General features: G+C 39.9%; 1 protein-coding gene across 1 annotated transcript in view; it reads right to left on the bottom strand.

Annotated features, from left to right (window-relative positions):
* ANXA5 (annexin A5) overlaps nt 1-25,969 on the bottom strand; it is a 35,495-nt gene that overhangs the window by 4,838 nt on the left and 4,688 nt on the right. The window contains 12 exon segments of the mRNA XM_032223638.1: nt 92-185; nt 5,697-5,753; nt 6,299-6,362; nt 6,651-6,729; nt 7,383-7,412; nt 7,415-7,472; nt 11,903-11,923; nt 11,925-11,960; nt 11,962-12,019; nt 13,089-13,141; nt 13,143-13,183; nt 20,357-20,441. Of these exon segments, the coding sequence (XP_032079529.1) occupies nt 92-185; nt 5,697-5,753; nt 6,299-6,362; nt 6,651-6,729; nt 7,383-7,412; nt 7,415-7,472; nt 11,903-11,923; nt 11,925-11,960; nt 11,962-12,019; nt 13,089-13,141; nt 13,143-13,183; nt 20,357-20,441 (676 nt within the window).

The following is a 25,969-nucleotide window of genomic DNA, read 5'->3' as shown; positions in this document are numbered from 1 at the left end:
AATATTCAAAGATACATCCAGCTTATTGTGCTACTACATATTTCTTAAAGTCATTAAAAACACTTATCACTACTCTTTTAGTACTACTCACCCTTCCTTAAGTGAGATATACTTCGAGTTCCCAGAATGGTGATAAATTTTTCTTCATCTGTTCCCCATTTCAGTTCCCCAGCTCTAAACAGCTCCTGTTAGAATAAAAAGAAAGTTATTAATAAAAGAAATAGTAAGATTTTTCTGTGTTCTACATAAAGCCAAGGGTCATAAAGACAACATTATCTTAGGTAAGGGTTCAATATTAGATCATGTGTTTACCAGAAGACTTTTGAACCATCCTTATCACAATAGTATGTTTGCATTCATTCTTTTGGCCACTTCAATATGATTCCCAATCACACCTTCCCAATACTGCTACTCTTCAAATGTGTTGGACTTCCCACCAATCTCAGTAAGAACCATTATTTCTGTCCTTTATAATTTTCTCATGAGACAACAGCTTCACATTGTGGAATGGAGATGATGCCATCACGTGACATTTCTTGTTGAATAATTCAAATACTTTCTAAAGAAAATACATTCTAGATGCCAGTCTGTTTTTTAAAAACCACACAATTTCAACCATTTCAGAATAGACCTTGTAAATTTATATATGTGTTTGTATGTGTGTGTGTGTGTGTGTGTGTTGTATTTGAGCTGATAAATAAATAAGGGAGACTCAAATACAGCTCAAATACAACACAAATGTAACAAAGGCAACAGTAAAAGTATTGGCTTTCTGTCTGGATGGTCTCTTGTGATGAATCGATAGACAGAGAAAGGAAGCAGTATGCCTCCTCCCATATTTGGGCATACCAGGGTTGTGACACTACATACATACATACATACATACATACATACATACATACATACATACATAAACACACACACACACTATATTGAAGAAGCCAAATCCACTTAATAACCATATAATTTACTTAACGACAGTGTGATTCATTTAACATTGTAAAACTGTCATAAAAAGTGCATCTGACATGACTGCAAATTTTTTAATATAAAGTGTTATTGTGGTCATAAGTCAAGGACGATCTGTTATAAAATTATATGCTTCCTCTTTTAATAAGTGGCTGTTTTTAAAATGTCCACTCTATCTGATTAAAAAGCAGATTCTAAGTCCAGCTCTTATAAAAGAGTTAATGATCACGAGATGTATCATGGATTAATCCATTTTTTGAAACAGAACTGTGTTTACATAAAAAGTGTTAATGACTTTTCAAAAACCTCTCTGGAACAGAATGATTCAATATCATCTCTGTACCTTTAATTTCATAACAACCTTATGACAAAGTCATAATTCAGTTTAAAATGATAAAGCAGAAAAGATACTTTATCCTTATAGGGGATAACTAGGCAGAGCCTGAGGGAGGTGTCAAGCACATCATTAGTCTCGAGTCCTTTGTACCCACAAGAGATCTAAGTCCAGTCCACCTTGAATTCTGTTGACTCTTATCTATTGTCTCCCATTACTTACCATTAGTAGTTCAGATTCTTGTAGTGAGCATTAGCATATAATATGCATTTAAACTGCCTGGACTCCTGATTTCCTATGCTTACTTGACATTCTTTAACTTGCTACATAAAGGATAATTGTTGACAAACTAATTCCAAGTATTGAGATTGTACTGAAATTTGAGTAATAAGTTAGTATAAACATGCTGGAAAAACTTTTGGGCCCAATGGTAGTCCTTGGACTACAGCTCTAATTGGGACTGGAATTTCCATCACTGAGCAAACTGGTTATGAAGCAAAACATCACATGACTGCATCACTTAGTAGGACAGTTTCAGTAGTCCAGATTGTGGTTGTTGGACCAGGACAATGTGATCATTAAGCAAGGACATCATGCTTCTCCTGTCTTGCATGAACTGCCTCTGTTTTAACTCCTCCATTTCCCTCTCATCTCTTATCTTTTGGCTGTCCTCCATTTCACTACCTACACTTACCAGTATAGCTATCATTCCCTTCCATTGTCTCCAATTCACCTGGGGTTGAAACAGAGGCAGAATCTGGGACCTGCAGTTGAAGCAGAATATCTTGACTATGGGACACTGTGACCAGACATAAATGCAGGGCAATCACCAAATGCCCACATTTTGATCATATGACTGTGAGGTGCTGCAATGGCCAGAAGTTCAAGAACCAAATTTTAACTACTGTACCATTTATTCAGCACCATCATAACAGTCATAGAACAAATGATCATAACTCAAGACTACCTATAAACATTACAAGCTGAGTTATTGTCAACTTCACAAGGTAATTCAGACAAGAGGCACACAGAGAAGTATTAGCTATAACTTTATTGCAAGCCCCATAACAGAATCTTGGAAGTCTGCAAGTATAAATTTGTCTTTATAATTCAAGAAACTAGGAAGGGTCTCTTCTGAGGCATTTGCCTTAACTCCATTCTTTCTGAGGACTTGGCTGCCTTTTGTTACTGTGCAGCTTTTCCTCTTGTCTTCCAAGGGACATTCCTACACACTACTACGGTATCAATATTACCCTGTTTCCATGAAATAGCCTCCCCGGATAATAAGCCCAATTGGGCTTTTGAGCACATGCGCTAAAATAAGCCCTCCCCCAAAATAAGCCCTCCCCCAAAATACTGCACACAGCAGCAGCCATGAGGTGACCAGGGCTTGCCGCCTCCTGCACCTCAAAAATAATAAGACCTTCCCGAAAATAAGGCCAAGCCCCCATCGAATTTTATTTATATAGTCTCCTCTCAGCACCTCTGTATGACAATACATACTACTATTCAGTGACATACGGTGAGATTTATGGCTGGTGAGGCACTGACACAGTGGTGGGTTTCAAATATTTTTAGACTTGTGGACTTCAACTCCCAGAATTCCAGTCAGGCATGCTCAGTTCCGATTTAAAGCGACAGCATTTGTTTTTCTCCTTGCGAAAGAAGTGTTCCTTCTTTCTTTTTCTTCTCCTTCCCCTCCTTCTCCCTCTCTCCCTCCCTCCCCCCCCTCTCTCAAACACACACACACACAACATAGAGAAGTTGGATTGGACTCCTCCCCCCTTCCCTCTCTCTCTCTCTCTCTCTCTCTCTCAAATACACACAAACACAAAGTTGGATTGGAGGAGAGCACCGTATGCGAGGAGATCACAGGAGGAGGCAAGAATCCAGTCAAAGAGCCATACTGGAGCACAACATACTTTCCCCCCAGCCCAGCTTCACTGATTACAGGTTTGAAAAGACACGTGGCACTGCCTGCAAGCAAGCTACACTTGGGGAGGAAGAGCACAAGCGAGCCTGGGTCCTTCCCTCCAGCTTTGCCCAAAGCCCCGCACCAGGAGGATGAAGTTTGAATTCTTCCCCCTCCCTCTGACCCACTACCGTACCTTTTTCAGCTGTTCAGAGAGGATTTCAACTTGCTCTTGCCCTCGGGTCCTCTGAAGAAGCCCCACCCAAAACGAGCGCCCTCTACTATGAGGCAGGAGAACTGTGTACCTCATCTACATCAGGAATTTTTAGGCTTTTAACCCTTGCTTAACTCTGCTCAAGTAATCATAAAATGCCCTAAAGTCAGACTAGATGAGGCACACAGTTCCCCTGCCTCATAGTAGAGGTGTTTTTTAAACAGTTAAGCAGAGTCATCCACGGAGAGGCAGCAACTAAGCTCAGCCTGACCTCAGCTCTCACCTTTTTCCTTTTACATTTTTTTTCTTTCATGATTGGAGTGGTGAGGCTGTGCCTCCCCTGCCTCACCTGACTGCACGTCACTGCTACTATTGAGGGATCTACTACTGGTTATACAAAGAAGATATCCATGTACAATTTGTTAGCTAGCACAATACTAAAATCTGTATCAACAAGGCATAAAAAGGTACAGAACAAACAATATGTGAAGGCAAGAGCAACATAAAGGTGACCCTTTTTGTCTTCTTTTTCTGGGAGAGCATACATTTCTCAACCATCTAAAACTTAAATATCTGTTGACAGAAAACACTATTCCTATGAAAAAAACAGTTAATTACTATGATTAACTGTAAAGCTTATCTGATTTAAGAAGAAATATGATATTCTATGAGCAACAAACTTATTGGTTGCTACAACTCCTTTTTCCAGCATGCAAACCAAATATTAACAGAACAATGGAAAACATTATTCATTGGAATATTTGCTTTCCTAAGATTCCTGGAACACTTATATGCTGTGAATTATAATTACTTTGAAATAATGTTACACAAGTAGTTTTAGCACTCCTTCTTTTAAATCCTTTCATACACTCTAAGTAATTATTAATTATATGTCATACATCAAAGTCAGCCAGTACAGTATAGTACCTCATCTCCATCTGGTGGTTTCTCATATATGTTGACTTCAACTCCTACAATCTCCAGCCCTTAATACTGAAATGTACCAAGTTATTAAAAAAAAACCTGGCACAGTGATAAGAGTTAAATAGACACAAATAAATTAAGCATTGTCATATACAGGTCCTGGAAGAAGTCTGAATGAATAAAGTAGGAAAGATCAGTTATGAAACTACCATATACACAATATAGTGTTTGCCTAACCAGCTTAATCAATCTCACTAGAGAATTTCTTGGATACAACTAGAACAATAATGAAATGCATTCTAAATAATATTTGAAGTTGCTAAATATAGTCACCAATATTTTGAAAGAAACCACTAGCTCAAGGCTTTTCATAATGGAAGGTGAGACACTCATATTTAGCAAAACATTTTTGCCAATAAAGCAAGCCTGAACTTTCCTTCTCCTTTCTCCATTTCATATAGAAAGCATCAACTGGAGTTATGGGTTAAAACGTAACTACTTCTTTGCTGAGTAGAGGCTGCCTCCAGATAGTTACTTAGACTTCAAGAAACTTGGCCTCCAAGTTTATAACAATAGGGTAGTGGTTGGGTAGTTGTCTCCTTTCAAGTCCTTTTAATTATGGCTAATTCAGCTGCCTTTTTAAGATTAATCAAGGTCAGTTAGGTGCTGCCACTTACTCAGATACCAGATTACAGATTTAGTACAAAAATAAGGTATCCTGTGTTGATCTCCAGGACAGTATTCCAACTGATGTCTCTTGGAGACATAAAAACGTAAACCATATCCCTTATTTCCAATTTTTAAAAAGGGATGTCAATTATAAACTCTTCAAGCTTTTATTACCAACTTTTTCATTTTTCTAGCATACCATTTTCCAGAACTATTTTGAGGAATGGAAACAATAAGCTCAATTTTTTATGTTTCCAAAACTAAATGATGTTTGCTGTCTTAAACACCTACTTGCAGGCACACATAAACATTCAAACTAGAACTAATTTACCCCTAGTTTGAGAATGGAACCATACAATTCAAGGAGACATCTGGATCCAGCACTAATTCCAAAAGTGATTCATTATTTACTTCTTTATTGTGATATATACTTATTTATTACTCACGTATTTATAATGCAGTAATTATACAATTATTATTCTTCATATAAGGGAAAAAATAGCTAGAATTCCTGGCTTCTTTGCGGTAATGATGTTTAACTGAAAAAATTGCCTGTATCGTTTCCATACGAGAATCCAGCTTGTTCAATCACTTGAGATCTCTTACTTTCTAATGTCCCAATGGTCCCATTTTAGATAGTTGAGGTGAAACAGAAAGAGGGAATCTTTACCTACCTGAGCATCTTGCTCAATTAGGCTTTCTTTAATCTGGCCATCAGGGTCTCTGTTGGCCTAAAAGGAGTACAAGTAAAAGTTTTATGACTCTGTGAATCAAGACTATAATTAGATAGTATTTAAAAATCAGTGGTTATTATATCAGTCAAGTCTCTCTCTCTCTCTCTCTCTCTCTCTCTCTCTGTCTCTCTCTCTCTCTGTCTCTCTCTCTGTCTCTCTCTCTGTCTCTCTGTCTTTCTCTGTCTCTCTCTCTGTCTCTCTCTCTCTCTGTCTCTCTCTCTCTCTCTCTCTGTCTCTCTCTGTCTCTGTCTCTCTCTCTGTCTCTCTCTCTCTGTCTCTCTCTCTGTCTCTGTCTCTCTCTGTCTCTCTCTCTCTGTCTGTCTCTCTCTCTGTCTCTCTCTCTCTCTGTCTCTCTCTCTCTCGGTCCTCTCTCTCTCCTGTCTCCTCTCTCGTCTCTCCTCTCTCTCTCTCTCTCTCTCTCTCTGGTCTCTCTCTCTGTGTTTCTTAGGCATATGCTTTGCACATTGTCCAAGTGATTCCTAACTACAATACTGGATTCTAACCTAATAAATCCTATGGCAAAGTGCCCTAACTACTAGTACTATTAAAATGCAGCACAAACTACAAGATGTGTATCCATAAGGAAAGATGGAAGTCAACTCAAGACTAGAGATAAGAAACAAAATATCAATGCATCAATGGTATTACTTTTGTCACAATTTGGAAAAGAAAGATACATCAGGTTAGGTATCTTGCAGCTCTAGAGCTGCATGTGACTTCCAAACCAACTCTATCCATTCACCGATCCTTCCTTTCTTTCTTCCTCAACAAAGCCCACTAGCTGCCTGCAATATGTTTCCAAAGTCCAGTCCCAAAGATCCAAGATACACAATGTTAATATAAAAGCTGGTCAATTTCTGAACCATTTATTTGATTTCAATCTTAGGACCTTACTTGTACAAGACTACCAACATTCGCTGATAGTAGCCAGAGGTATCTGATGTGATATGATCTTCTAAATCGGCTCCATATTCTGCAAAAAAATCCAAACCATTGCATTATTAAACAAAATTTGAATTTAAAAATAAAAAAATACATGACTAACATTTCCTTTATTCAAAGGCCAGTCACTTTAGTTTCAGAATGCCATAAGCATTTATTCCTGAACAGAAACATATTGTATTGAGAAAATTGGCTAAAGATCTACTGTGTTTCCCCGAAAATAAGACAGAGTCTTATTTTCTTTTACACACAAAATATGGCTTGGGCCTATGATGAGGGGAGGGTTTATTGTTTTGGGGTTGCCAGGTGGCTGCTCTCTTGCGAGCGGGCTCCCAAAGAGCCAGGCACAGCCTCATGGGCGAATGGTTGTGTAGCGCTGTCGCAGGAGCGCAACACAGCAACCAACCTAGCAGTATCCTGAAGGTGCTAAGCAATGTGATCACCTTGCCTCCCCCCCTGTTCCCGCAGCTTGGCACCTTTGGGATACCGCTAGGTTGGTGAGCTGCGCTGTGCCTGGCCGGATGTGGTTTTTTTTCCAGGGGGCTTATTTGCGCGTGAGGGCTTATATTTTTTGCCCACCAGAAAAATGTGGCATTAAGACATGTCTTAATTTAGGGGAAACATGGTAAGCTTCCACAAATGTCCACCCCCGAAACATGCCACACTCCCACAACCAAAAATTACCTTCCTGATAAACTTGCTTTATATTTCGGATTCAGCAGGTGTCCGAGATGCAAGAATTTCAGTCAAGACTTGTTCATCAGTTCCTGCCCCCTGAAACCAATGTAATGAGATCATGAAATCATATCATTTTTCTTAGTATAGTATTAACAATCAAGCTAACTTGCAGCGTTCTTTTCTATAATTCTTCTTTTAAGCTGAAATATCAGATCAAAATTTATTTTTATAATCAGAATGTAAAGAAATACTAGCATAACTCCAATATATTTGAAATAAATCCATAATGTTCAAGAATGCCTATTTCTTAGTTTGAGAATGCCTACCATAAGATCCATAAGGGTGGGTGAAACTACATAAATAGATTCCAATTGACTCATACAGGAAATGTGGCAGGCTTACTGCTGAAATTTGAATTCCTGTAATATAGTCCTTTTGTCCAACAGATTTTGCTGAACAGTTTTTTTAGCTCAAAAGAATTCAGATTGCTTCTCTTTATTTAAAATGTTAAATAAATACAAATGTTTAACAAAAATAGACTTTTATTATAATTTATAAATCTGTTTGCCAGGATTGAACATTTAATTGTCATACTTTTTCAATAACTGGTAAAACCATCTTATGTTTAATAAGGAAGCTCTGTATTTGAACATGTTTGGCATTCTAGTTTGTATAATCTTATAAAAATGTATGCACAGTTGGAATGCAAAAAGCTAAAGTCCAGATTAGTGTACTACGTAAAAGATTTATTCTTAAAAACTATGCAGATTTCTTTCTTGCAGCACTTGGCCTTCCTAAACCATTCTAATAATTACATTAATATATTCCACTTTCCTAAATTTAGGTAATTGTAATTTACTTATCTGCCAATATATTTAGCACTGTTTGCATCTTTGTTCTAGTACTCATATACATACAAGAATTCCTGCCAAAGGAATATATTTTAGGGATCAGCTTTCTCATGACGTAGCAATCACAAGTTAGTTTTGCTCTATTACAATAGAGGCAATTTCATGGAGGGCAACCATAGCAATTTATTTTCCTGCTCTGAGAATTTTGGAATGAAATACAATGCCTATCATATATCGGAAATACTTTGGCATAAAATAAGTATGGAAAATTTATAGGAATGTTTTCATACTGGCAGTTCATATATAATGGTTTATAGAAGTGGGCTGCAACTAGGAGTAAAGAGATCAGGTAGCTGTTTTCACAACTAGCAGGAAAAAAACTATATTCACATGGTCACTATCCTACTATTTCTTTAACTCACTCACTTTGGAAAATAACAGGTCAGTGATATCGCCTTATTTTGGATCCAAATGTAACCAAGTATAGTGTAGTAACTGGAAGATATAAATAGTCCTCGACTTACAACCACAAAGGGAACTAGAGAGTTCATTGTAAAGTAATGCAGTCATTAAGTGAGATATCGTATGACCATGACTTGTGACACTTCCTGCTGGGTTTCCCATTGACTTTTCAGGTCAGAAGCCATCTGGGAAGGTTATAAAAGGCGATCCTATGACCAAGAGGATGGTGTGACAGTTTTTAATCATAATTACAATCGCTAAACATTTCAATTTTGGCTTATTTAATAATATTGATGTGAAATGGCTGGTTTCAATTAGTATTAGTATTAGTATTAGGTTTATTTGTATGCCGCCCTTCTCCAGGGGGGACTCAGGGCGGTGAACAACTCAAAGGGGAAAGGGAACATAAACAACAGTACACATAATTAAAATACACAAAATCACACAGCCATACCAGTCGAGAGGGGAGGGGAACTCATCAACCCCAGGCCTGCCGGCACAAGCCAGGTTTTGACGGCTTTCCAGAAGGCCTGGAGAGAGGTGAGGGTCCGGATCTCCGCGGGGAGTTCATATCCAAAGGGCCGGAGCTGCTACTAGAGAAGGCCCTCCCCCGGGGTAGTAGCCAGATGGCATTGGCTGGTGGACGGAACCTGGAGGAGGCCGACACCTGTGAGATCTGACGGGTCTTTGGGAGGTAATTGGCAGCTGCGGTCCTCTCAAGTACCCAGGTCCAATACCATGAAGGGCTTTATAAGTTACGACTAGCACTTTGAAGCGTATCTGGAGACCGATCGGTAGCCAGTGCAGCTCGTGGAGGATAGGTGTAACATGGGTGTACCGAGGTGCACCCACAATCGCCTCTGCGACGGCTGCATTCTGGACGAGTTGAAGTCCTCCGAATACTCTTTAAAGGCTGCCCCATGTAGAGCGCATTGCAGTAGTCCAGTCTTGAGGTCACGAGGGCGTGAGTGACTGTTGCGAGTGCCTCCTGGTTCAGGTAGGGGCGCAACTGGTGCACCAGGCGAACCTGGGCAAATGTCCCCCTGGTCACAGCCGACAGGTGATGTTCTAAAGTCAGTTGTGGGTCCAGGAGGACTCCCAGTTGCGCGCCCTGTCTGAGAGGCGTAAATTTTCACCCCCAGCCTGAGTGATGTGAATACTGGCCAAATTCTTGGGAGGAAAAACACACAGCCACTCGGTCTGTTACAAACAGAATACAAGAACACAAACACCCAACACTTCAAATCATATTATACTAAGCAGGATTAATTTTAACTGTGGTGAGGAACAAGGCACATTGGCTGGGTTCACCTATCACACTAGGAGAAACAAAGGCGACATTGCAGCATAGCCCATTTAGAAACTTGGGGGAAATGGCTAAACTTTCCAGTGTGATTTCAGGGTTCTGAGGTATCAACAGGGTTGCCAAGGGATCACATAAAACCCACTGGTTTTAAGTCACCCACTATAGCCTTGGAAATTATTTTCACAGCATGTAAGTAGGTTGGTAAAGGAGAAAATGTCCCCCTTCAGATAAGCAGATAACTACCATTTCTCACTCTGTCAGAGTCTCATAAATCCACCTACACTTATGAAGAGATGATAATGGTCATGAGCTGACCTGATAGAAACTTCCTGACAAATATATAGATCTAGTTCCTGAGGTAAAAAAAGAAAAAACTAGTGCAATTGAATGGCCCAGAGAAATAGTCAATGGCTGCTTGTTCTAGGTTTCAAAAGCTAAAGACATCTAGTCACTCTGCAATCAATATGAAATTAACAGTACATTTTTAATCATTAACACAGTGTGATTGCCGTAAAATCCCTTTCCAAAGTTCCCAGCTGCTTCTTCTGTGGGAGAGGAAGAAAAATCACCTGATTTTCCAACCTACTTCCTCTTCTTTCTTCTGTCCGTACCTTATTGATATTATCACTTGAATCAGATCAGTGTTAGGGGTTTTTTCCACTGACTCCGTAAGTTAAACTGTATCTATCTTCCTTCAAATATTAGCATTAAAAATCAATTTTTGACTTGCAATACTACATAGGATTTTTTGTCGAGTGACAGTATTGGTAACAAAATTACCACGAGCACAAGGCCTCTAAGGAGTTACTTAATAGAGTAATATTTTTAACTCCATATGCTGAAATATGAATGACAGCAGAAAAACGTTCACAAATATTAATTATAATTATCCATGACTTGCATATTACAGAACTTGCACAGTCAGTTGAATTAATCAAATAGAAGTTTATTGCTATTATGAGCCTTTAATAATTGGACAATGCAACCAAAATGGTTTCAGTATGAAATTATTTTGTTCAGGTGGCTTATTCACCATTTCATATCCACTTTTATCAAATTTTTTGCCCCCAACCATCAAATAGCAACTATCCAATGACCATGTACCCTCTTAAGAAATTGAAGAGGGCAATGTTTCTCCTATTTGTGAATGTATTCCTCTGAATGGGTAGCATTAATACGGCTGATTCATTCATTCGTACTTATACACTTACATTCTTAGTCAATTCCTTATCACACACATTACTTTTGTTACTGGGAATTATTCAAAATCCCAGGTTATGTTTTGTTTAACATGATTTTATAGCAATATGTAAATGTAGTTGTCCTCACCTTCCAAACATCCTCCCTTCCAAAAATACTTTTTCCAATCAGTTTCTATTTGCTGTTTTATTCTTTTTTTGTCAATTCTCTGGGCACTAAGCAATTCTCGTTCTTTTCCAAAATCTTTTTTCTTTCTCTTAATCTATTAATTTCTGTCTGTCTGTGTTTGTCTTCTTATCTGTCTCTCTCACACACGTCATTTTTAATTCAGTTACAAAGCATTCAAAACATCTTCTTACTTTTTGCATAGTGTATTTAATTAATACAAAACAATTGTAAGCAGCTGCTTAAAAATCACCCAATAGATGCAAAGCAGCAATAACTGAAATTCAACCACAAATGTAATTTAAACAGGTGCATTGTTCCCTGAACATTATATTATAAACAGTTTTATAACAACATTCTTATTCCAGCCCACAGGTAATGCTAAAATCTGTTGATTTTTGAAAGTAATTTTTATTACAATGAAAACTAACATTATAACCAAACAGATCAATTGTCATAACTGTTAACTTCAGAATTAAAAGGAAAGATTCCATTATGAAATAAATTAACTTTTTAATTTAAAGTTCTGCCATTCATTTTACCTTAATGGCATGTTTTAGTGACATGTGCATCATAAATCTGTTCAGGTCTCATCAGGGAAAACTATGAGCGTTTCCAGTTTGCCTGTACGGTTCCGATTTAAGGTCTCGAGCCAAATCCTAAATGACAGAATAAAGATAAGTAATTAATGAGAAATACATATCAATACCAGTATTTCAGTTCTAATTATTCCATCTAGACCTTGCCATATTAATATTCCATATAAATATTGGGAGATATGTATATATACTAGTGGTGGTTTTCCATTTTTTTTTTCCTACTGGTTTGCTCGTGCACGCATGCACAGCAGCGTACGGGTGGCTGGGTAGAGTCTCCCGCCGCCGCTACTACCACTTCATACGATCCGGGCCGAACCTGGAGCAACCCACCTCTGATATATATATGTATGTACCGTATTTTTCAGAGTATAAGACGCACCGGAGTATATGACGCACCAAGGTTTTAAAGAGGCAAATTAAAAAAAAAGGTTTTGCATTCTGCAAACCTCCCAAAACGGCCCATTTTTCGCAAAAATGGGCCTGGTTTTTTTTTTTTTTCAAAAAAAGGGCATGGGTAGCCTTTGGGAGGCTTGTAGAGTGCTCCCAGGGTGCCCCCCCAAATGATAAAAATGGCCCTTTTTTTGCAAAAATGGGCCCATTTTTCATCAAAAAAGGGCTTGGATAGCTTTATGGAGGCTTATAGAGTGCTCCTGGGGACTAGGGGGCAAAATTGAACAAAAAAAACAGCCTGTTTTTTGCTCATTTCACCCTCCCCCAGCCCCCAGGAGCTCTCTGAAAGCCTATGAACATCCTTTTTTGCAAAGGAGCCGGGCTTTCAGGAAGTCACAAAATGCTGTGTGTGTGTGTGTGTGTGGTTGTGTATGTATATGTAATTAGTGTCACAACCCCTGGTATGCCCAACATGGGATGAAGCAAACTGCTTCCATTCTCTGTCTATCGGCTCGGTCACAAGAGACCATCACGCACAGAAACCCAGTATTTTTACAAATGCCGTTTGTTACATTTGTGTATGTATTTATATATATTATATATATTATATATATTACACACACACACACCAGAAGTGAACAGTAAGAAAAATAACAAGTAATAATCAGCCAACCAAAAGAATTAACCATCCATGAAATATCTGTATTATGAAAAAGCACAAGTGGAATCACTTACTTACCCGGCCAAAGAAGTTTTAAATTGTACCGCCATTTCCTGGCGTTGAGCATTGCTTTCTGCCTGTTATAATCTTCAAGATTGGGTCTTCATCAGTTCCTTAAATTATGCAAGTTAAATAAAATCATTCACTGAAAGACCAGAATAGTTTATTAATGAATGGTAACCATTAAGTCCATATAGTCTTCTTGAAATCTTCTCTTACTTGGAAAAACTCTATATTAATGTAAACATAGTCCTCACTTGTTAAGTGATCATAACTGGGACTCAGCAACTCAGATCATTAAGCAAAGCAGTCACTAAGTGAAACACATGATTTAACAATTTTTCAGCTTCCATTGCTTTACATCCCTGTGAAGGTTCATAAATACAAGGATTGGTCTCAAAGCTACCGTTTTGTCACTACTGTACCTATGAGTCACTTACTGCCCAAATAACCACGCACATCATATTCAGCAATGAAAAAAATGGAATGTATATTAGTTTTCACCCATGAAAATATTTGGCAGCAAAATAAAATTCAAAAGGAGACAATTTTGTAATATCATCCTCTTACTTTTTTCAAGCATTAAGGTAAAAGCTGTCCTCGCACATATGTGCTAGTCATTCCTGACTCTAGGGGTGGTGCTTATCTCCATTTCAAAGCCGAAGAGCCAGTGCTGTCTGAAGACATCTCTGTGGTCATGTGGCCGGCATGACTAAACACCAAAGGTACACGGAACGCTGTTACCTTCCCACCAAAAGTGGTTCCTATTTTTCTACTTGCATTTGTATATGCTTTCAAACTGCTAAATTGGCAGAAACTGGAACTAGTAAAGGGAGCTCACTCTGTTACACGGCACTAGGGATTAGAAAGGCCAAACTACCGACTTTTCTGATCGACAAGCTCAGCATCTTAGCCACTGAGCCACTGCATTCCTCATTTTCAATCACTGTTTCATTTCAAGCCTTGTTTTCCACCAAATTTGTGTGGATGATTGAGAATAATTATCAAGGCCTATGCTTCTTTTCAAATCCACTGCTTGAGCAACTTTTAAAAGAAAAAAAAGCAAAAGTCTAGCAGTAGAATTTGAAGTAATTCCGAGTGACATCACATAATTAGGTAGCAAATTGGATTTAACTTTGTGACAATTTTTCACAATAGAAGGTGTATGTACGCTCATTCAAAAACAAAAAAAAAAACAAATATGACAAGACTGCACAACTAACTGGATTTGAATAAGCCAATCACTACTGATTAGCCAAAACTTTCATACAAGTGTTTCCTCCGCATTTAACACATTGTTTGCCTCAATATTTCTTGAGACTAAGTCAATATATGTGGTGGAATCTTCAATTAGACCAGAGGTCTTCAAACTTGGCAACTTAAGACTTGTGGACTTCAAACTCCCAGAATTCTGACAGTTGAAGTCCACAAGTCTCAAAGTTGCCAAGTTTGAAGATCTCTGAACTAGACTGAAGGAAGGTGTTAAGAGGGGGCCGAGCAGAAAGCCGCACAAGTCTGACCATTCTCCTAGAATCCCTTATCTGACCTTCCCAAGAAAATGCAGTCAATCTGGCAAGATGTTTTGTAACGATGGTGACTAGCAATAAAGCTCTTTTGGAAACTATCCCCAGGTCATTCTGGATGCTTGAGCCTGACAGTATAAATCAACACATTTGATAAAACATCTGTTTCCTATTCACTATCTGGCCTTCAGAATTTGTTTTACATTAATAAAAGTTAAGATAAAGTTAAGTCAATATTTCTGTTGTATGACTAAAAGTTAAAATAAAGATACTGAGACAGTCATTAACTTTTCAGGAACTCCAGTTAAAAAAAAAAACTAAACACAAAGCAACAATTCTATTGTCCCAAGAAGATTCTACACACCGTGTTTCCCTGAAAATAAGACAGGATCTTATTTTCTTTTGACTCCCGAAATAAGCACATGGCCTTAGTTTCGGGGAGGTCTTATTATTTTTGAGGTGCAGGCGGTGGCGAGCGTGGTCATCTCATAACTGTTGCTGTGTTTGCAATATTTTGGGGGAGGACTTATTTTAGCGCATGCGCTCAAAAGCCCGATTGGGCTTATTATCCGGGGAGGTTTTAGTTTCGGGAAAACAAGTTAGTACCTCAAAGGTGCATAATCGAAAAGGAAGTGGCCTTTTTTGCTTTTTTTCTTTGAAAATAGTTCACTTCTCATCCAAGAAGCTTCTTCAGTTCTTTGAGGAAAAAAACCTTTGGGACAACCATGACCTGAACGATTAAGAATCCCCATAAACATTCTACATAGTACAATGAAATAATGTTCAAAAGTAAAGATTATATTTATATAATATATGTATGTATGTATGTATGTATGTATGTACAGATTAATAGTTACATATACTATAGTTACATATACTATCCAATCTGAGTAGTATATCTAGGGAGCCCTGGTGACAAAGGGGTTAGAATGCAGTATTGCAGGCTCTGCCCACAGCCTGCTGTTCAATCCTGATGGTGCTCAAAGTTGACTCAGCCTTCCATTTTTTTGAGGTCAAGTAAAATGTGGAGCCAGATTGCTGAGGGCAATATGCTGTCACTGTAAACTGCCCAGAAAGTGCTGTAAAGCACTATGGGGTGATATATGTCCAATTATTATTTCTATATGTATATGTAAAATTTTAAACAGCACCATTTAATAATTCAGAGAAATTTAAACTTTAATAGGATTTGTATGCCGCCCACATCCCTAGGGACTCTGGGCGGCTCACAACAAGTAAAAGCATTTAAAATATTAAAAATACAAAATTAAAATCAATACAACATCCATTCCATCAAGTGGGACTGGAAATTAATCAACAGCCCCAGGCCTGCCGGAACAGCCAGGTCTTGGTCGCTTTACGGAAAGCCAGGAGAGGTGGTGAGGGCCCGGATCTCAGCAGGTAGCTCGTTCCACAAGGCCGGTGCAGCTACAGAGAAGGCATTGTCTGGTCGACGGCACCCGGAGGAGGCCCAACCTGTGTGATCTTATTGGTCGTTGGGAGGTAAATGGCAGGAGGCGGTCTCTCAGGTAGCCAGGTCCAATACCATGTAGGGCTTTAAAAGTAACGACTAGCACCTTGAAGCTGGTCCGGAGAACAATGGGAAGCCAGTGCAGCTCACGGAGGATAGGTGTAACATGGGTGTACCTAGGTACACCCATTATCGCTCACGTGGCTGCATTCTGGACCAGCTGTAGTCTTCGGACACTCTTCAGGGGCAGCCCCATGTAGAGTGCATTATAGTAATCCAGTCTTGAAGTGACGAGGGTGTAGGTGACCATTCTAAGTGCCTCCCGGTCCAGATAGGGCCGCAACTGGTGCACCAGGCGAACCTGGGCAAAGGCCCCCCTGGTCACAGCCGGCAAATGGTGTTCTAACATCAGCTGTTGATCCAGGAGGACACCCAGATTGCGGGCCCTCTCCGAGGGTGAATAATTTCACCCCCCAAGCTAAGAGGTGGAATGTCCAGGACCATCTTTGGGAGGCAGCATCAATAGCCACTCGGTCTTGTCTGGATTGAGTGCAAGTTTGTTTGCTCCCATCCAGACCCTGACAGCCTCCAGGCACTGGCACATCACTTCAACTGCTTCACTGAGTTGGCACGGGGCGGACAGATACAATTGTGTATCGTCCGCATATTGATCCCGTGCCGACGAATGATCTCACCCAGCGGCTTCAGTGAGATATTGAACAGGAGGGGGGACAGGACCGAACCCTGCGGCACCTCATATTGAGGGTCGATCTCTGTCCCCCAACCAACACGGACTGCGACCTGTCTGAGAGGTAGGAGGAGAACCACCTTAGGACGGTGCCTCCCACTCCACCTCCCATAACTTTCGTAGAAGGATAACATGGTCGATGGTATCGAAAGCCGCTGAGAGGTTCAAGAAGCAACTAGGATAGAGGATGACCTCTATCCCCTGGCCCGCCAGAGATCATCGGTCAGCACGACCAAAGCAGTTTCAGTGCCATAAACCAGGCCTGAAACCCGATTGAAAGGGATCCAGCTAATTTGTTTCATCCAAGGTCCATCGGAGTTGAAAGGCCACCACTTCTCAACAACCTTTCCCACGAATGGGAGGTTGGAGACTGGGCAATACTTGTTCAAAATGGCTGGATCCAGGGAAGGTTTCTTGAGAGGGGTCTCACCACCACATCCTTTAGGGGGTGCGGGAAGGATCCCTCCTGAAGAGAGGTGTTAATAATCCCTGGAGCCAGCCACGCGTCACCTCCCTGCTGGCCGAGGACCAGCCAGGAGGGACATGGATCCAGTAAACAGGTGGAGGCGCTCACCGCTCCCATGGCCTTGTCCACTTCCTCAGGAGCGGCAAGTTGAAACTCGCTCCATAAACATGTTCAAAGAGCAACAGTGGCAACAAGGGACTATGAAGGGATACTGAAGAACTGGCAATGCTTTAATTTTGGATTCTTATACCATATAAGGGATTTCTTTCGATGGTCTAAATGGTCCCTTCCCATTCTAATGACTGTTTCCTTAATGTGTGATCCTGGCCAGCTCAAGGTTGACTCAGCCCTCCATCCTTCCGAAGGTTGATAAAATGAGGACCAAAATTGTTGGGGGCAATATGCTGACTCTGTAAACCACTTAGTGAGTGCTGTAAACCACTGTGAAGCGGTATATAAATCTAAGTGCTTTTGCCATTATTGTCTACTTATGCAAGTAGCTATGAAAATATTGCCAAGCCAAAGCATAAAGAAAACTTGGTGACCACAGTGATATATTTCTGATCCTGCCAGTAGAACATTTTAGGTCTATTTTAAATTTATCTCACATCCAATCAGATTCCTGTAAAGAGAAATAATCCAACATCCTTTAACATTATTTTACTCTATCTGTCTAATATTCACACTACAGCAGGAAGCCAACCTATTTCTGATCATTCCCCGAACTAATTAGTTCCTGATCATAGATCAGGGGTCTCCAATCTCCAACACTCAAAGAGCCATTTGGACCTGTTTCCCTCAGAAAACATTAGGAGTCACAAAACCTGGGTGGGTGTGGCCAACTCAACATCACTCCCACCCAGTCACATGGTTCTGAGTGTTTTCCATGGAAAATGGGTCTCTCTCTCCCTTCCTCCCTCGTTCTTCTTTTTCCTCTCCCTCTCCCTCTTTCTCTCTCTCCCCTTCTCTCTCTCTCTCCCTCTTTTCCATCTCTCCTTCTCTCCCTCTGGCTCTCATTTCTGTGTCCCCTCTCCCCTTGTTTCTTTTTTCTCTCTAATTCACTCCCTCCATCATTTTCTCATTTCTTTCTCTCCTTTTCTTTCTCATCTCTCTCTTCCCTCGCCCTCCTCTCCCAGTTACTCCTCACATGGCCTGATAAGGTAAGGGTGACGGTGGGTATGGAGACTCACTCCATATTCCAGAGTGGGAGGGAAGTGCCCCTGTACTTGCCTCTTATCTACCAGGTGCTTCTTATTGCTATGCACACTTCGGTCGCTCAGGGAGATGCACAACGTTCTCTGGTCTGAGACACTGGCCCGGCCCGGCTGTAGCCGATGCTCCGTGTCGTAATGGGCTCCAAGAGGAGGAGGGGAAGGTATCTCTCCCATTGTGAAGCACACTAAATTTAAGTGTGCTGTGTAAGGTACTGCTCTTGCGGCACCTTTTGCAGCACACTTAAATTAGCATCCTTTATAATGGGGGAGATGGCATCCCCTCCTCCTCCTGGAGCCCATTAAGATGCGGAGAATTGGCTGCAGCCAGGCAGGGGCAAGTGTCTCGAGGCGGAGATCAAGTTGTGCGTCTCCCTGAGTGACTGAGGTGCATGCAGTCAATGTTCCCTCTACGCTGCGCGCCTGCGCGCATAACAAGAAAACACCATGCAGACGTATTAAACTGAAGCGCAGTGTTTCTTTAAATGTGACTGAAAATATCCCCCCTCCCTCTCTTCTCTCTCTGCACTGAACTCTGTCCTCCATCTGGTGATTGGTGAAATCAAGGAAGACTCTGCCGGAGACCAATGACGCTGCAGAAGAGAGAATTCCCATTGGTCCTATGGGGCTTCGTCAGTTCCTGGGAAAACGTGATTCGCTGTTTGTAGCCTGTGTTTCTCTGCACATCCGGGGTTTCTCAGGCATTGCGTCGTCTGAAGCCCTGTTCTGAACTGGCAGTCTTTCTGCGATCCCTTCGCTTGGGGAGAGGGAACCAGGGTGGAATTGGACTGCCTGAGCCAAAGGGGTCCACGGGATCCTTGATTTTGAGCAGTACCAATCCTTTCCACTCTTTCCTTTCCCTTTCTGTCCTTCTTCTATCTTCCTTTCCTTTTCCTTTTCTTTTTCCTTTCCTTTCTCTTTTCCTTTCATTTTTCCTTTCCTTTTTCCTTTCCTTCTTTTCCATTTCCTTTCCTTTCTTCCTTTCCTTTCCTTATTTCCTTTTCCTTTTGCCTTCCTTTTCCCTGCCCCTTCATCCTTTCCTTTCTTCTTTCTCATTTCCTTTCCTTTTTCCTTTCCTTCTTTCCATTTCCTTTCTCTTTTCCTTTCTTTTCTTCTTTCCCATTTCCTTTTCTTTCTCCTTTTCTTCTTTTCCATTTCCTTTTCCCTTTCCCTTTTCTTCTTTCCCATTTCCTTTCCTTCCCCCTCTTTTCCTTCCTTTCCTTTTTCCTTTCCTTTTCTTCTTTCCCATTTCCTTTCCCTCCCCCTTCCTTTCCTTCCTTCCTTCCTGGGGTCTGAGGGAGAGGGAGGGGACCCTTTTCCTCCTTGCCCCACTCCCCAACATCTGCTCTGATGGCAATTATGGCTAAAAAAAAATTCAGGTGCTCAGGCATGAAAACATGCCGCTCAAACACTATACTTTTCTGCACACACTGAAAAAAAATTAGAGGGAACATTGCACGCAGTATCCGGAAGAAGCGCCTGCAAGATGAGAGGCAAGTACAGGGGCGTTTTCCTTCTGTTCTGGAATATGGAGCAAGTCTCAATACCCACTATCTCCCTTACCTTCTCAGGCTACGCAAGGAGTGACTGGGAGGGGAGGGTGAGGGTTGGGGCCAGTCAGCCAACAGGGAGCCACAGCAGGGGGATGAAGGAGCTCCATGTGGCTCAGTAACCATACGTTGCCAACACCCATCCTAGATCATTAGGAAGCCTACACAATGAAGATTCTCTGCTACTGAAATTTGAGCCCAAATTCACGGTAGACAGGAAGGAGAGGGATGATTGCAGAGAGTACGCATTCCTTTTCACAAAATAGTAACTGTATGTCAGGAAAGGTTTCAATGGGACATTATTTGCTTCTGCTTACCCAATCCTTTCATTGCCTTGCGAAGAGCTTCAGCATCACCTCTGGCATCAAATCCAGGGAAGTCTTTTACAGTACCTCTTGTATACTAGAAGAAAAATAAAATTTTGTTCATGTAGCATCCTTTTAGTGACATTTATTAGAAAACTGATAATCAAGAAACATGAGTTAAAAAATCTAAATATTGATCGCTTAGAAAATAATCTGCTTTAAACCTAATAGTAGTAAATCTATATGATCTGACACAATTTGCAAATATTGAGTGCAAAGATTTCTTATATGGTAAAAGCTTGCATTCGAATATTACAAATCAGATCTTGAGCAAAGCTTGTATAGTAGAATTTGGAGGTTTGGGAATCAGCTCTCTAACAATTCCTTAGAAAGGCATTTATGGTCTCTTCTGTGTAACAAAATGATGTGTTGTTATGTATGTGTTTAGCCACTCTGTTACAAACAGAAAGACAAGAACATTTCCAGAGTTTACTGATAAAACAGGTATTGAATATTAAAAATAATTTTCCCAGAAGGATATGAATAAAAAATGAGTTTAACAATATCTTCCTGGCAGTTCTTTCATAGCACAATTATATTAAAAATAATTCATATTCTGTGATTAGTTTATATAGGAGTTATATGGAACACAGTTGTAAAGAGCTTACTCCTGAAAAAAGCTTTAACATGAATGAAATCAGATAATAAAATTATGATATACAATTTATAGTCTGTCTAACTGTATATGTAGAACCCAGTCCTATGTGTTGTGGCCCAGCAGGATCCGTCTGAGCTGCTGATGGACTTGGATAGCGAGGAACCCTATGTGTCTGCTAAGGAAGATGTGGAGGACCCTGGGCAGTGTCTGCGTTACTCACAGGCCGGAGGGTGGTGGTAGTAAGAACACCAGTTGATAATTCTGGCAAATAGTTCCAACAATTCTAAAGAGCTTCAAGTTGAAGAAACTATTTTGATGAGTATGTGGCATAATTAACATACACGAATCATGAAATAAGAACATTGTTAGACTTCATTTTCTCAGTTCACCTGAATCAGCAAACAACCCACAATACTCCAAATGCTGAACTTAAATTCCCAGCAGCCCCATTAAGCATGCCCAATCATAAGTGTTGCTGGGACAACATGTCCCACAACATGTTAAGTAGAACAGGATTCTCTCTTTAGCTTTATTTATTCTAGATCCCATCTTGTTACAGAAAAGTGGTAGCATGAAATCTCAGTATTTCAATCTAAGAGGGAACATTTTCAATATCACTACATTTCACTGTAGAGGACCAACTACTTCCTCATTCTTAACTTCTCAGAAACTAGCTATATTCTTTATTTTCGGAAAGCAAATTCAACTATTGTTTGTTCAATTATTAAATATTCACATATTAAGTCCACAATATTGTTAAAAATCAGCAAAAGGAACTGGCATAGAAAGCCACCAAAATTTAGTGGAAAAAAATGTATAGCTGCCATGTGATTATTAGTCATTTATAATTTGGCAACAAATATATGTCTTTTGAATCCTGAAATGAATCACCATCTCCTTATGGGATAGCTATCTTGACAAGCTAAAATAATCATGCTGATAGTTCTTAGGCAAGTGGAATAAATGACTAGCCCTCCTCCCTTTGAGGCTGAAGAGGTAGAGTATGAAGATTCATTCCAGCAATTAGCCAGCAGTTCTTACTCCAGCTGGGATTCCTGACAAGTGTTTGGTTGTAAAGCTCTCAAGAGGCCTCCTTGGCTAATTAGTCAGCAGCCAAGTACTTCACAAGAAAGGCATGCATTATTTATTTGGCCAATCAGAAACTAGGTATGCTTTCTTTCCAATTCCCTATAATGTCCAACCTAGATCATCTCTAATTGCTCTTCTATTGGAAAGGCAGGCAGAGACCTACTTTTTTTGGTGGTGGTAGGAAAGCTATGAAAACAATGCTTGTCCTAATTAACAAGGCCAACCAATAACCCAAGGAAACTACCTTTTTTGGGCACTTTATTCAATTATATTATGAATGAAAGCAAAAATCTATATAACTTGAGTGCATATTCTAGATGTTCAAGGGAGAAAAGAAAGCATGGAATCTGATCTTCCAACATTAAATAATTGAATTATGTATATCTCCTATTATTTTCATCTCTACACTTTATTGAAACACAAGTGCTACCAGTAGAAAATTCCAACAAAATATTTTAGAACGGGTATCACAGAAGAAACAATGTAATCACTGAAAACAACATGCAGCATTTTGTAATCAATTTCCATGCATACATGGAAATACAAATAATTCCATGCAAAGAACTATCTGAGACCCTAATCTTGCAAGTAACTAGATGACTAGGATTTTGTTGTGTAAATAAAAAAGGGAACCAGTTTGGTGAAATGATAAAGGTGCTTAGGCATAGAGCTGGGATTGAAAAAGTTTAGCAACCAGTTCTCTGCCCAGTTGCTGGATGGGCGTGGCCATTGGGGTGTGGCCTAGTCAGCTTCCTGCACCACGGAGGCAGGGGAGCATTTTCTCCCTCCCCAGGCTCCAGGGGCTTTTTTCAGCCTCCGGGAGGGCAAAAATGACCTCCTCCAGGCTCTGAAGGCTCTTCGGAGGCTGGAAATGGGCCCATGTTTTGCCCTCCAAGAGCCTCTGCACCGGCTCTTCACTTTCCTGGCATGATGAATGGGACACGTGGAGACTCCTGGGAGGGGAGGGGTGGGTGGGGTCAGCTAGTCCTTGTAACTACCAGTTTGGCAAACCAGATTACAATTAACATCTGGTTTGTCTGAATCAGTCTGAACCGGCTGAATCCCACCCCTGCTTAGGCATGAAAATCAGCTAAAGGACTTTGGGCCAGTCACTCTCTGTAAACTCACCACACAGGGTTGTTGTTATGGGGAACCTAGGAAGAAGGAATATTATCTATGTTTACTGCCTTGAGTTACTTATAAAGTAAAACAATAAAGGCAGAATGAAAAAAATATTTAAAAATATACACTAAAGAAAAGAAACAATGGAATTAATTATGTAGTTAAAACTTCTAGATCTTTGCAAGAGAACAGCCCAGTTTCTCAGGGTTGACTACCAGTCACTATACCTATGTTTCTATTAACTAGTCACCAATGCAATGAATACTGTTTGAAGTTGCAGGAAGAAATTTAGATCAAACTATTTGTGTCTACTCAGGGAATGGGGAGCAAGAGCAAATGCATGGAGAAAATGATAAGCCAAGACTCTCATATCCAACTGCATTCTATAATTTCTACCACCTATGGCCACCATGACTGTGATGCTTGCTGTAGATAATAACTAACAAAATGAAAGCATTTAGACGATAATGCTGCCCAAGAGCCAAAGAACATAATGCTGGTCATGAGTAATGCAAAGCAAACAAAAGATCAAATTGGGGCCAAATCAAACAGGACATGCCAATGTAATTTACTAATGTTTGTTTTACTTTTAAATGAAAGTTCATTGTTGTAAACCAAAGTTAAAGCAGGTGAAATAACTTATTTTATTTCCTTTATTCCCATGTTATTTGGAACTCATGAGGGAAAATTATGTTTCAATATCTATCTTCTACATAAAGAATAATAAGAAGCTGGGAAATATTTAGAAGATAACATCAGGATGACCAAAGACCCACACATCCACTCCCACTCCCCTTTTCATTAATCAACCTTGTGGGATTGGATTTTATCTTGATTAAAAACATAAATCTTTCATGAAAGAGGGAGAGTAAGGATGAAATCACTGCCTATTTTCTCCCATCCTTTGCTTTGTGCTGACCTTGAGGGAGGAAGGCATTCATATACTTTGCTACCTAAGAAGATTCTATACAAAATGTGTAGAACTCCAGAAAGGAGTTTTTTCCCAATCATGTAAACTATCCATGATTAGAGATGCTATCCCTATGTAAAACCAACTTTCATCCCATAAATCAAAGACATAGAATCTGACATCCTTGGCCAAATGGGGCCTTCAGACACTTTCAACTCCAGAGACTTTCAAATTATAATGCTTAGTATTTTAAAAAAATACAAGCATGAGTTTAGAATAATTATTATCTATACTTTATTTAACTGTATTTCATTGCAAATGAAAGCAATTCAAAATTGTCATGTTCTGGATTTACGGTAATTCTCTTCATCTTATCCTTTGCATGCTTCTCAAAAGCCAAGTGCATTCCTCAGCCCAGGAAAAAAGCTACATGCCTTAATAAAACATTCTGAACACTTTTACTCATTTACTCCTATCAGCCCAGTGGTGGGTTTCAAAAATTGTTCGAACCTACTCTGTGGGTGTGGCCTCCTTTGTGGGAGTGGCTTGCCGCCCATGTGACCGGATGGGAGTGGCTTGCCACCCATGTGACCGGATATGAAGATGCCGACGACACTTGTCAGAACCACCTTAAATTACCTCACACACAGCACTGGCATGCATAAGAATATGATGTAAACTTGTTTTTTAAAAGGCATCTTTGGTTTGCGTTAAAACAACTTCAACACATGCAACGTTCTGATTGCACCACAAACGCAGTAGTCATCCTTACCTTCCACAGAGGCAGAGTTTTATAAATATGAGCATGATAGTGTGGAATAATCATATCCAAGGACCAGTGGTGGGTTTCAAAAATTTTGGAACCTCTTCTGTAGGTGTGGCCTGCTTTCCGGGTCCACTGGTGGAACGTCTTCTAACCGGTTTGGTAGATTTGACGAACCGGTTCTACCGAATAGGTGCGAACTGGTAGGAACCCACCTCTGTATCAGCCCCACAAGTAAGTTGCCATATTTAGTGCAATTTAGCAATTTTATTTGGGAATTGCATATATTGCCACAAATAATTCTGTAAAAATATAGCTTTCATTATATTTTCTTATCCATTAGCATTCAAATTAAGACTCTAAAATTATTATTATTTCTATTTATCATGAACATTTAGCCTTGGGAGAACCTAATTCTACCAGCTTCAAACATTTACATTCAGGCATCCTGCATTTTCTACAATTATGACCAATTTTTTTAGTTATTTTCTATTTAACCAGAAATAGCATTAAATCAATTTATTTAAATCAGGAGCCAGTTGGACAACCTTGTAGAGACCAAGGGCTATATTTAACTTTTGGGGCAAGTGACTTAGGTTCACAAAATAGATGGAATATATCACATATCTAGCCATAGTATGTTTGTATAGGTTACTTAGTTTTAACTACAGCACAGCTATTTTGGATCATATTTTTCTTCACTCAGAATGTCAGGAAACTGTAGAGTTCAATTCAGAGGTGACTCCAACATGTTAGGAAGGGGCTGCTGAAGCTGTACAGAGTTCTGAGGCCATGGTCTGACCACATCCAATTTAAAGAGTGATGTCAAAAGCAGCATGTTCTGGTTTTCTTAGTCTATGTGTTTTGAGAGTCGCCTAAGATTATACATATATTGCTAAAGCTAGATTATTTATGTCTCCTTTGTAATTTTTTGGGAATGACGTACACAAGTTCCTATTTGCAGCTACTATGGAAACAGTATTGTTAGAAAAGGCAAGTGAAGGTTAAAAAACTCCAGTTACAAATAAACAGGTAAGTAATGTGTGTGTAGAAGGAAAGTTATTCTAGACATCAGCAAGTGGC

This window comes from Thamnophis elegans, chromosome 9, assembly GCF_009769535.1.
Source record: "Thamnophis elegans isolate rThaEle1 chromosome 9, rThaEle1.pri, whole genome shotgun sequence".
Lineage (NCBI taxonomy): Eukaryota > Metazoa > Chordata > Lepidosauria > Squamata > Colubridae > Thamnophis > Thamnophis elegans.
This window is presented reverse-complemented; position numbering and strand designations above follow the sequence as displayed.